This window comes from Amphiprion ocellaris, chromosome 8 (genome assembly GCF_022539595.1).
Source record: "Amphiprion ocellaris isolate individual 3 ecotype Okinawa chromosome 8, ASM2253959v1, whole genome shotgun sequence".
Lineage (NCBI taxonomy): Eukaryota > Metazoa > Chordata > Actinopteri > Pomacentridae > Amphiprion > Amphiprion ocellaris.
In genome coordinates, this window is record NC_072773.1 from 15,657,591 (window position 1) to 15,670,379 (window position 12,789).

The 12,789-nt window shown below is 39.8% G+C and overlaps 1 protein-coding gene across 2 annotated transcripts in view; it reads left to right on the plus strand.

Annotated features, from left to right (window-relative positions):
- The window catches only part of tcea2 (transcription elongation factor A (SII), 2), a 20,687-nt gene continuing 7,898 nt past the window's right edge, over window positions 1-12,789 (plus strand). The window contains exons 1-9 of one of the 2 annotated variants that reach the window (XM_055012868.1): window positions 1-717; window positions 5,076-5,138; window positions 5,851-5,956; window positions 7,137-7,236; window positions 7,392-7,543; window positions 8,419-8,474; window positions 10,156-10,311; window positions 12,264-12,410; window positions 12,492-12,563. In XM_055012868.1, the coding sequence (XP_054868843.1) occupies window positions 649-717; window positions 5,076-5,138; window positions 5,851-5,956; window positions 7,137-7,236; window positions 7,392-7,543; window positions 8,419-8,474; window positions 10,156-10,311; window positions 12,264-12,410; window positions 12,492-12,563 (921 nt within the window). In that variant the 5' untranslated portion in view covers window positions 1-648. The remainder of the gene's footprint in view (window positions 718-5,075; window positions 5,139-5,850; window positions 5,957-7,136; window positions 7,237-7,391; window positions 7,544-8,418; window positions 8,475-10,155; window positions 10,312-12,263; window positions 12,411-12,491; window positions 12,564-12,789) is intronic. The other variant, XM_055012869.1, reaches the window with a different exon arrangement.

Genomic DNA, 12,789 nt, shown 5'->3' on the forward strand with positions numbered 1-12,789 from the left:
ATGTTAATACGATGGACAAAATATTAAGAATACTGTAAATATAACCCAGTCCAAAGCACTGTCACCACCTACTGTAAGATCAGAAATAAATACAAAATAGGATTCTGACAATGTTTACAAAAAAATGGAACTGTTAAACGTAGAATTTAAGGTACTGCTGACTCCTAATAAAGTGCTAAATGAGTGTATAAATAGAATAAATTAAAAAGGAGGGAGGATATCTGGAGAATTTAGTCTATAAAATGGAGGTGAGCATTAAGTTTTTATCAAGAGGGAGCTCTGATTCATCTGCTTGTGTGTTGTTGTTTTGTTTTTAACCCTGACTAACAGAAATATTTTCAGTCATTTTTTTTCAGTCAGAGAGCAGAATTTTACACGCTCTCTTCATATCATCAACTTTAAACACAAGAGAGCTGAAATATGTCAGTGTCCTTTCAAAGCTGTGGGCCACAAGAGACTCCATCTCCCATCATCCCACAGTGTCACACAACAACAAACGAGAGGGAGGCAGCAGCTGGGAGAGAAGGAGACAGACAGGCTGCGTAAAGAGAAGCAAAGGGACAGAGTCTGGGAGAGTTTTTCTTCCACATCAATGGAGCTTTTCGCCGCAGCAGAGGAGCACAAGTGACGCCCCGAAATCCGCTCGACATGGCCAAAAATCAGGAAGTGGAGCGCATCGCCAAAAAGCTGGATAAAATGGTGCACAAGAAGAACACGGTGAGTTGCTGCATCCGCACACAAAAACACGCCATCAGGTGATGAGCTCTACCTTTAACTGCTGAGAGGGAAAATTCTGGAAACACGGAGGGAGTTTTGCTGTGCTGACCGCACCGTGGAGGAACATTTTGCTCTCATGTTGTCCAACAACACGATGCTACTTTCTGGAAATAGTTTGGTTGGAAAACACAGCAGCAGAAAAGCTGCCAATTAAAGCAAACGCACCTGGAAGCGGTTAAACTGTCAGCTCACTGTGGACTTTATCGGCTGGAGGTCCGAGGTTGTTTAATTAATGTGCTGTTATGTTGGACATGTTTTTAAACTTGCGTGTAAGTGTGTTATTTGTTTGTGTGTACGTGGAGTTTTCACTTTGTGAGCCTGATCTGCTGGGATGTTTCTGTTAATATGCTGGAAATCAAACAGGCACCAATCATGGTTTATTTTGAAAACACATCTAATTACCTGATAGGACAGTTACAGACGCCAACATAAGTTTGTTGATCATGTCAGTCCAGTTGAATATAATATCCATCATTACACCTAACAAGACGAGAAGATTTGAACACTTTCAGATTCTATCCATCCATCTATTATCTATAAGCTGCGTAATCCTCATTAGAGTTGCTGGAGTCTATCCCAGCTGATTTAGGGTGAAAGCAGGAGACACCCTGGACAATTCACCAGTCTATCACAGGGCTGCATATAGAGACAAACAATCACACTCATATTCACACCTACAGACAATTTAGAATCACCAATTATCCTCAGCTTGTTTTTGGACAGTGGGAGGAAGTCCATGCATGTACAGGGAGAACATGGAAACTCCTTGCAGAAAGATCTCAGACCTGGGACATGAACCGGGGATCTTCTAGCTGCAAGGCAGCAGTGCTAACCACCAAGCCACTGTGCAGCCCCACTTACAGATTCGTTGTTCCAAAATGAACTTGCAGAAATAAAACTAAATGAAACCTTTTCTGCCTCCAAACCTAGAGCTAAGACATATATCACGATAAAAGGTGCAATTTCACTCTATATTGATGATTATTGATCATTTGTACTAACCCCAACCCAAACCCTAACCCATTTACTTTGAATTTAACCACTTTGGCCTGTTTATCAAGGTACACAAGTAATAATCTAATGTTAACACAATGATTAAAAAATCCCAAATAATGACTCCTACACACATAAAGAAAAAACAAATATGGATTAAAGATTGATTTTATCTTGATACACTATGCAAAGGCAAATAAAATCCAGATGAAGGGTGACCAGGGCAAAGCAGCCATGCTTGGACTGGCTGGCTGGGACCAGATATCAGCGGTCAAGGCTACGCAAGGTGTCAGACACCTGATGGTTGTACAACTGGGTAATGTCATGATAGAAACTAAGATTGATGTTCTTCCATAGGGTGGCTGTTCTCAGCCTTTGAGACAGGGTGAGGAGCTTGGACATCCAGAGAGAGCTTGGAGTAGTGTTACTGGTCCTCTGCCAGGTCAAGTTATTCAACATCTGATTAACACGCCTCATGGGCAACATCCATCCATCCATCCATCCATTAATCATCTATGCAGGGTTGCTGGAGTCTATCCCACCTGACTTAGGGCGAAGGTAGGGGACATCCTGGACAGATTGCCAGTGTATTGCAGGACAACATATACAGACAAACAATCACACTCACATTCACACCTATGGACAATTTAGAGTTAACAATTAACCTGGGCACATTGTTGGACTGTGGGAGGAAGCCGGAGTACCTGGAGAAAACCCACGCATGCACAGGGAGAACATGCAAACTCCATGCAGAAAGATCCCTGGAAGGCCGCGATGCAAACTTCTAGCTGCAAGACCAAAGTGCTAACCACCGAGCCACCGTGCAGTTGGACAACTTCCTTTTCAGCATTTTGGGCAGCTGGGCTGAGACCTCTAGGTAGACCCAAAACTTTCTGGACTAATTACATATCTCATCTGGCCTAGGAACACCCTGGAATCCCCCAGAAGGAGCTGAAAAATGTTGCTTTGGGGAGGGAATTCTGAATTGACCTACTTGACCTTACTGTAACCACAACCTGACCTCGAATAAGCAGAAGAAAATGGGTGAATCTGAGTTAGCATAGCCTTTCTGTCAGGTCCACTCTGTGAGCTCTCAAATCAACAAGGTGTTCATGTCCATAACCTGCTGCTCACTGGAGGACTTAAGTTTTTTGCACCCGTCTGAGCAAACTGCAGGAACTGTTGTGGTGAAAATCCAGGAGACTTTCATAAAGAGTCAAACCAGCTCTTCTCTTTGCCAACTCTATTTGGTGATGTCTAATGTAAAGCTTCTGATCTCTGTCTGGAGGATTTTATGCAGATTGTACCGTTACATGGATACTATGGAAGAAATATTTTTTATGTCGTCTTTACATCGGTTTGGTTGATTTGATCCTTTATTGTGAAACCAACTGAATCTGACCTGAATAAGCTAAGTCACTATTAACTGCATGCTAGTTAAGAAAACAAACAAAAAATATCCGAAATGATATCAATTTCAGAGCTTTAAACTGTTAATAAAAGAGGAATGATCGCACTCTTAACTTTCCAGCAGCGATGTTTGTTTTCTCTTACCTTGGAGAAGTGGGACTTTGGCCTCACAGTAACAGTCTGCACAGAGATTGAGATTTATGAATAGCTCCATTAATAATGCCAAAATACAGGCACATTAATATTACAGTTCAGTCTGACATGCTGTCTTTAACAGCCTCTGTTACTCTGCTGCTTTTACTTACATCTCTCATCCATCTCACCACATCTCTGCACTCAGATCTGCTTCCTGCTCTACTCTCTTTGCCTCCATTCTCCTTTTTGATCTCTTTATTTTTGCATGCTGTCTCGTTTGAGTTGCTCATGTGGCAGTGTGGGAACCTTTCTGTCTTTTTTCCCCCTTTTGGACCATCTCACTCATCACAGAAAACATTACTTTCTCTACATTGTTCCCAATCTTCACCAGCCTGTCCTGCCTGAACTGCTGTGCTGCAAAAACAAGCACGTCCGCTTTGCTTGTGCTGCTGTTGGATTAGTTTAACTGGTCAAAGTAAAATTGCTGGCGTTTCATATGGAAACTTCTTTGTCCTTCTTGTGACCAATTATAAGCTGAGCTTGAACAGAAAGTGAGAAGCGTTTGTTCAGCAGTGTGCAGGAGCTCCGTCTTGTGGCTGTATTGAGATGAATAGTTTGAGGGCGTCTGGGTGACAGCTGTGCTGCTGTGGGAGGAACTCTGGGGGAATAAAACTTGAATCTTAACATGCAGATGGCATACACTTCGTTCTTGTGTCTTTCTTAGATGGTGCTTATAGTCTGTATCTTAGATCTTAGACTTAACAGGGTAATACATTAGATTCAGCATCAGCGCTTGGACTCTGCTCAATCTGAGTCTCAGAGAAATTGTTCATTTAGAATAACAACAAAACACAGAAAAATTATAGCACAGTTATCACCCAATGGGTATTTACCTATCAAACTGTTGCAGTTTTTTATTTAATTTTCTAAAGATGTGAACATATATAGGTACACACACACACACACACACACATACAAACACACACACACACACACACACACACACACACACACACACACACACACACACACACATATATATTCTCAAATCCAGCACTGTTCAACATTACATTGAAGTGGGTTGTTCCGTTTTTCCAGTTGTTCAATTTCAAACCAATTTTGTACAGATGGGCGGTCCCTCTGCAGCCAGAGAAAATATTTTCAACAGGTATCAGTCACTCCTTTTCCTTTATCAGGAAAATCCTATAGGAAACACGGCAAGTTTCAGATATTTGTAGGCTGAGAATGTGCTGTGTCCTATTCCCAACATCATTCCAAAATCCACTGATCAGGCATAACATTATGACCACCTCCTAGTATTATGTTGGTCCCCCTTTTGCTGCCAAAACAGCACTGACCCATTGAAGCATGGACTCCACTAGACCCCTGAAGGTGTGCTGTGGTATCTGGCACCAAGATGCTAGCAGCAGATCCTTTAAGTCCTGGAAGTTGAGAGGTGGGGCCTCCATGAATCAGACTTGTTTGTCCAGCACATCTCACAGATGCTTGATTAGATTGAGATCTGGGGACTTTGGAGGTCAAGTCAACATCTCAAACTTGTTGTTGTGTTCCTCAAACCATTCCTGAACCATTGTTGCTTTGTTAGAGGGTGAACTCATCTCCTAACATTTGCTTAACACTAACGGAAGGAACCCCACATTATTTGAATTTTCTTCTGCTGATATTGAAAATCTGGTTAAATTTTGTGCCAGAATTGGAGAGAAACCTGTGAATTAAGACAAAGACTGTTCTGTTTACAGGATGGTGCTCTTGACTTGCTGAGGGAACTAAAGAACATCAAGATGTCTCTGGAGACCCTGCAGGTAATTGAATTCGCCCCTTTGGCATACTGCTGTTAACATATTAAAGGGTAAGTGTCCATATAACGTTTTTGCCTGAGGAACACCATCATCTTTTTTATGTTGTCTCAATGAGTACAGCCCATATGTGGTCACATCCAGCTATCCAGAACTGAAGCACACATCCTAAGGCAGGAGTGACCAGCACTCCGTTTATAAGAAAATTCTACATCATTCCTAAGGCTGTAATTTACAGTGGAAGGCGCACAATAATTTAGCGCAGTTTAGAAACTTCTAAAGTTGTTGGATTGTAACCACACAAACATCCCAACAACAACCTGAATCTAGCATTCAGGGGCTAAATTCTAAGTGTTTCTATGTTAAGTATATTCCAAATGCTGCCTCGTATCAAGAGTAACATTCATTTACATGATCAGAGTTCCTGCTTCATCTTTGTGTCCACAGTGTCACAGTGAGAATTTGTCTGCTCAGAACCTGAAGCTACTCACATTTCTCTTTGCCACAGCTCTATCTCATAGTTTTTTGTTAAAGCTAAAGACAAATAGTACATTATGTCTGTCCACGGTTGGTACGGGAACAGCGTACATGTCCAACTTTTACCTACTTGTGCTTGCTCAGTATGGAGAGAAATGCAAATTAATTTGATAATAGAAATATCTTGTTTCTCTGTTTTCTTCTCTCTGTTCATCTGTATTTTCTTTCACCTGCTCTGTAGTCAACTAGAGTTGGAATGTCGGTTAACGCAGTGAGGAAACAGAGTTCAGATGAGGAAGTTCAGACTTTGGCCAAAGTTCTCATCAAATCCTGGAAGAAACTGCTGGGTAGGTATATATGTGGGTACAGACAGATTTTAGACATACAAAAGACATGAAAATTGTCTTGTGACATGATGTAAAAACAGCACCAGTGTTTTTTTTCTTCCAAAAAACATCAAAGAAAGCACAAATAATGAATGTAATGCAGGTTTTTGTTAAAAGAAGCTGAAATTAGTTTCTTGCTTCCAGCTGTTTGTATTATTTTTTCCGTTGAGTCATAGACAGGCTCTAGATGAGCATCTGAGAGAGAAAGCTGCACACATTTATACTTCACAGCGATATCTTCATTGCTTAGATTTATACATTATCCCCCATCATGCAGACAGGATTGACTCTGTACTTTTCTTCACATCAGACAGGTGATCTGTAACACTGAGTCTCATAGACTGCACCTAAATATTTTGTCACACAGCTGATTTAGATTTGTCTTATGTTCATTGGTGTGTTATTGTGCATTATACAACTTTTTATGTACTGCCCAATTTTACATAGATGACAAATATTGCTCTGTTTGAATGGAATGTTGAGGACCACTAAAATGACTGAAACAATGTTATACATCACATGTCTGAAAATGGCTGTAGAAACTTAAATAAATCAGACTTTAGAAGCTGGAAATCTTTGGGTTGGCACGAAGAATTCAAAAATAACATTGTGTTGTGTTGTACTAAAGGTACGTGTCCACAAGATGCGTTTTTCCCGCATGTAAACGTGCCGCATTAGAAAATCGGCCACTATTGGGCCACTACATTGTCACGTGACAGCGCTTGAGCTTCAGCGGGCCACTACGCAAACTGTCTCTTTTATTTTGAAAACACTTCCTCGAAAAATATTTCCGAAAGCTTTTGAGGCGAGAAATAAGCTGTGCAGCAGATGAAACTGTCTTCGTTTTAGTTCACCGACGGCTAGTTTAGACATTTGACAAAAGTTTCGCGATGCGTTGGATCTCTGCACACCGCATCAAATTTGCATAAAGTAGAAGTCTAATCTACTTTGTGCAAATGAGCTGTGGCAAGCTCCAGGGAAACACACCGGATCACAGCTCAAAATGCACCACATGTTGCATGCTGGTCCAGTTGAGGTGCGTTTCGAGCAAATTTGATGCAGCATGTGGAGATTTGATGCCTCGCGAAACTTTCATCAAACGTCTGAACTAGCCATTGTTGTTTGGTGTGTAATCTGACAGACGGTTCGGAGGGGAAGTCTGAAGAGAAGGAGAAGAAGAAGGACGGCTCTCCAGTGAGATCATCGTCCACCTCCAGTGATTCTGGCAGTAGCGAGAAAAGGTCTGTTGCAGGATGAGGTGACTGAGAAGTTCACATGAGAATTTGTCTTCAGTTGTCCACTTCATGTTGTCTTTAATAACAGGAAAGGAGTTTAAGCTTGTCTCATTCCAAACTTTACTGCACTTTGCTTTTTCTTCTGTCCTGCTTCTCATTAGTAAGAAGTCCGGGGAGACGCCCACCACCCCAACAACCCCAACCACACCCACCCTCACCCCTCAGTTCACCTCCTTCCCCCCAGCCCCCGTCACGACTGACAGCGTGCGGAACAAGTGCCGAGAGCTGCTGGTGGCCGCCCTGCAGACTGACGGTGAGAAGATCCGTTTTCTGTTTTCACAATCCAAAAAACAATGTTGATAAGACCAGGATGTTGTTAGAATTCCTCCGGTGAATAAATGACAATAAGTAGAATGTTTGGCAGATCTACTAAAAACATCACCATGGGCAGTGGAGCGGCTTAACTTTCTGAACCCCAAGCAGTTTCTGGGTGTTTTTTGCTCCTCTCACGTTTTTACTCACTGTGGGCTCATTTTCACTGTAATGTAAAATGCTTTACCAGTATGGAAAGAGCAAGGCCATGGCTAGAATTGGGGAGAAATGGGAAATGTATGTATTCATGCCATAACTCCAAAAAAAAGGGGGATAAAAGGAGAGAGTTGAATTTCTTTTATTTTGCAAAAATTTAAGAAAAATGGAATCAGCATGTCTAAATATTTCCAAGGGGCCCAATAGGTAACTCTACATGTTATAGATATTTTATTTTGAATTTATCTCCATACTTGTCTCCAGTCTGCTCTGTATAAACACTGCCAGTAATTCAGCCAAATTTGGGTCAAGTGACTTTGTTGCAGCTGAGTTACAAATCGCTTCACAGTTAGAGAATAAAGTAAATCTGAATGAACAATTTTAAAGTTTGTTTTGATTAAGTTTTTCTATGGAAAAGTGCGTGATTGGTTTAGGGACCAACAGAAAGGTAGAAATCTCACAATTCTGTTTGTAGTGGTCCTGATAAATGGTGTAATTTTGACACTTTTTTGGATTCTTGCCAAAGATAACATGACTTTGTAACGTCTGAGTTCAGATGGTTAATACTAATTTATTCCTTATGTGTTTCTTTGCTTTACTTTTAAACAGTGTAAAATTTGAATGTGCCTAGAACTAAATACGACTGTCTTTGTGTTTCAGACGACCACAAGACCATTGGAGTCGACTGTGAGCACCTCGCAGCACAAATTGAAGAGCATATCCTTTCATGTCATCAGCACTTCATGCTGAAACTTTACCTGCACAAGATGGACGTGAACAAACAAACAGCACAATTTCACAACCGAGTGAAAGATCTTAATCGAAGTGTACTCATATGGTGTGTTTCAGTTTGTTAGATAAAAACATGTTTGTTCAGTGGCTCTGTGAGGGCAGTGGTACTTTGTCCTGAGGGTAATATTTTAACATTTATTAGAATTATTGCCATTAAATTGAACATTCCTGACCCCAGACTTTCTCATCCTGTACGAACCAAAAGTTGGAACTTGTGCTTGTGTGACAGGTTACTTTTGTAACTAAATATCAGCATCTAACAGCTGTCTAAATGCATCATACAATAGTACTGCAAGACACAGCAGAGTCCAAGTACACTAGAGAGTCGCACTATAACAACCAAGCCTGAGACGTCCCAAAATTCTCAGCATACAGAAATTAAAACTTGTGAGTCAGAAAAGAAAATGGCCTTTTCTTTGGTGCCACCCTGAGGACTCTGACAACATACCCAACAACCCCAACTGCTCCCACCCACCCTCACCTCTCAGTTCACCTCTTCCCCCCAGTCCCCGTCACGACTGACAGCGTGCAGAACAAGTGCCGAGAGCTGCTGGTGGCCGCCATGAGGACTCTGACACTTGCATTCAAAGCTACAATGAAAACAGCTCCTTCCCACCTGAACTCTCTCATTCAGGTCTACACTCCCTCACTATGCTTGGCCATCAAAAGGTACGTGATACAACCACCACAACAGGGCCGACTCGTCTCCTTTGTGGTTTCCCGGTGGTGGAAAAAGTTACCAAACTGTTCGCTCTGAGTCCCTCTCAGTCTTTCAGAAAAGACTTACAACCCAGCTCTTCACTGAACACCTTTGCAGTTGACAGACTGTAGACACCACGGTCCTATGATCACACTTGAACTTATTTATAGCTCTTATCCAGGTTGTTTTCTCCTGACTAGACTCTTGCTTGTGTTGTATCTACTCTCAGATGTACGTCGCTTTGGATAAAAGCGTCTGCTAAATGAAATTGTAGAACTGTAGATATGTAGGATATTTTTTCCTGCACAAGTATCATGCTCATGATTGAAGCTGAGAATTCCTCAAGATTCTGTTTGTTGCACTGATGCAAACTCTGCACGTTTCTTGCAGAGATTTTTAAAGTTTTTCATACAGATACAGCGAGAAAAATGCCATCAGAATGGCCTGGAATGGTTTTGCCAATACAATACTAATCTAAGAAATGCAAAAATACTAAAAGGGAATCGATTGAAGGTTATTTTTATTGTGAGTGTCTCCATCATGCCTACAATAAAGAGTACCTAACTGATTTTTCTACAGAAAAGAGTCTGTAATATGCTTGGATTATTATTTTTTTATTTATACTAAAAAATAACAAATTACCTCTTTATTGTTGAGCATGTATAGACTACAGTAACCATTAGAATAACTTTACATACTCGTGTCTAGTTCCCAACCTAGATTTCATGTTATTGGATGTTATCAGTTGATAATTCAAACAACAACAGTAATAAATTTGTTCCGCCTACAACATATTTACATTTCTAATTTGGATATAATCAGAATGCAACACATTTGATTCATAAAGTCCGTGTGCGTCGCCTCAGTTTGGGAGTGTTTTGGCCCTTGACTGCTCGTTGTGCTCACAGATCTTCCAGGAGTTTAACTCCACCGATATGAAATACAAAAGCCGTCTACGAAGTCGCATCTCCAACCTGAAGGACCAGAAGAATCCAGACCTGCGTCGCAACGTCCTGTGTGGAAACATCTCGCCTCAGCGCATCGCCTGCATGACTGCCGAGGTCAGTCACGCAGCCGTTTTTGTGTCATTCTTGGAGTTCGCGTCGGGGTTGTGAGGTTTCAGAGATGAAGACGAATCAAGAGGTTTAATCATAGAGAGGTCGCTTTGTTCCCTGTATTTTTAGGTTTAGGTTTTGTTGGGAAAAGCAGCTAAATCTAGTCTTATTATTATGACATTTTATCAATATCACTTTATTTCATGTGTAATTATAAAAAAAAACCTGTCAAAAGTAAATCACTTGCATAAAAACATGAATATTTTTTGCACTCTTCAGCACATCTGAGAAGCTGAACCTGATTGACAGCTGACTGCTGTGACCAACAGTTACACGGGAAAAAAATCTGACTTTTCAGCTGAACTGCAGGCTGAAAAGTCTGAAAAGAAATTAAGAATGTAAAAATATCTGTATTATTTATACATAGCACATTTAGAGATATAATATATGTTTGAATGAGAAATGTAGAATAAAGGGATTTTGTTGAAATGTCAGGGTATTAAGCTTAGATTTGATAAGGTTTTCCCACTGAACGGCACGTTACAAATGAATAGTTTAAGAACTGTCTCAAAGTTCAAAGTCCATTAATTCTCTCAGTTTTAAGAGCCTGTCGCCCCCAAAGTTTTGCTTAATATATCAAATAATTTCCAAAATTACAGCAAATAAAAAATTGCACATCAACCCACTTTATTTGAATGACAGTATCTCAGGAACTATTGCAGATGAAAGGGGTCCACTACTGTTTTTCAGCATACCATTCATTAAGAAACTGTGTATATTTTTTGCTCTTTTTTCTATATTTGGGTCTCTATTATTATTATTTTTTTTTTTTTTTTAATTTTTTCTCATTTCCTCTATATTTAGGTTTACATACACACACACACACACACACACACATACACACACACACACACACACACATAATTTTATTTTTTAATTATTATTACTATTATTATTTTTGTTCATTTGTTTCTATATTTGGGTCTCTATTTTTATTATTTATTTTTAGTTACATTTTTTTTCTCATTTCTTCTATATTTAGGTTTGCATATATACACACATATATAATTTTATTTTTTAATTATTATTACTATTATTATTTTTGTTCGTTTTTTTCTATATTTGGGTCTTACTGGGTTAATAGCCATTTGATGTACCTATATGAGCAAGACTTCAGTGGTCAATTTATTCTCATGATCATTATGGAAACTGATAGGATGAAAATGGATTCTCTTATTTTGTTTTCAATTGAAAAAAGAAAAAAAAACCTCAGACTTTAAGACCAAAGTCACAGCCAGACTCAAAAAAGATTGACTCCATTTATATTTATTGTAACTGCTGAGGAATACTTTGAAGCATCTCCTCCAGAAAGTAGTATGACTACTGTTATAGAAATGTATTGTTTTCCAGTTAAATTGTGAATTTAAAATTTTAATGTGCAACATAAAATATGCTGATGGTGCGTCAGCATTATATCTAAGAAAGTAAAATGTTTGACAGTATTTGACAAATCAATTTAACGTTTACAGACACGATTTAAATATAATTTCACTTCAAAAAAATTCAAACAAATAAGCAGAAGGCCTGATAGCCTTACAGTGTGGCACAGACAGATGTGAGTCAGTTCAGACAGAATTACGCAAATATGTTGCTGCACTGTGTCAGATTCTGTTGGTTGTTTGGTTTGGATGTGCTGGAAACTATTTTCACTGTGTTCTCACCAAATGCAATGGTTGTGAGTGTTATAATAAAATAGATATATTTCCAGGTTTTCAAGGATGCAAAATTCAGAAAATTTAACTAAAATATTTCTCAAAAAACGTGAACAAAATGTGAGACGACGGAGCAACACTGCTCCCAATATATTAAAGACTGTATCCATCTTCTGTAAATACTGGAATCCTGTATATGTGGATTAAACTGGTATATTCAAGCATTTGAAGTGTGTTTCTGTGCAGGAGATGGCGAGCGCAGAGCTGAAGCAGATCAGAGAGGCTCTGACCAAAGAGTCCATCAGAGAGCATCAGCTGTCAAAGGTCGGAGGAACCGAGACCGACATGTTCATCTGCAACAAGTGTCATGGAAAAAGCTGCACGTACACCCAGGTACGGACACACAAAAAACAGACTCATGGCAGTCGTTTTCTGCATTAAACCAATGGTTTATATGTGTGTGTTATATGTCAGGTGCAGACCCGCAGCGCTGATGAGCCCATGACCACTTTTGTTGTGTGCAACAGCTGCGGCAACAGATGGAAGGTGAGGAAATACGATCAGTACCGAATGACTGCATGTCTGACAAATGTTTAAGGCTCAACACTGTAAAAAATTAAATGGCAAAAACTCAGCAGTAGATGCTTAATCAACAGCAGTTCTTGAGTAATTTCATGTAATCGCTATGAAAGCACAAAAGTTCCGTTTTGTCTCAAGTCATCACATTTTTAGAATAATTTCTGCTTGAAAATCTCAGATTTGCTTGAAATTT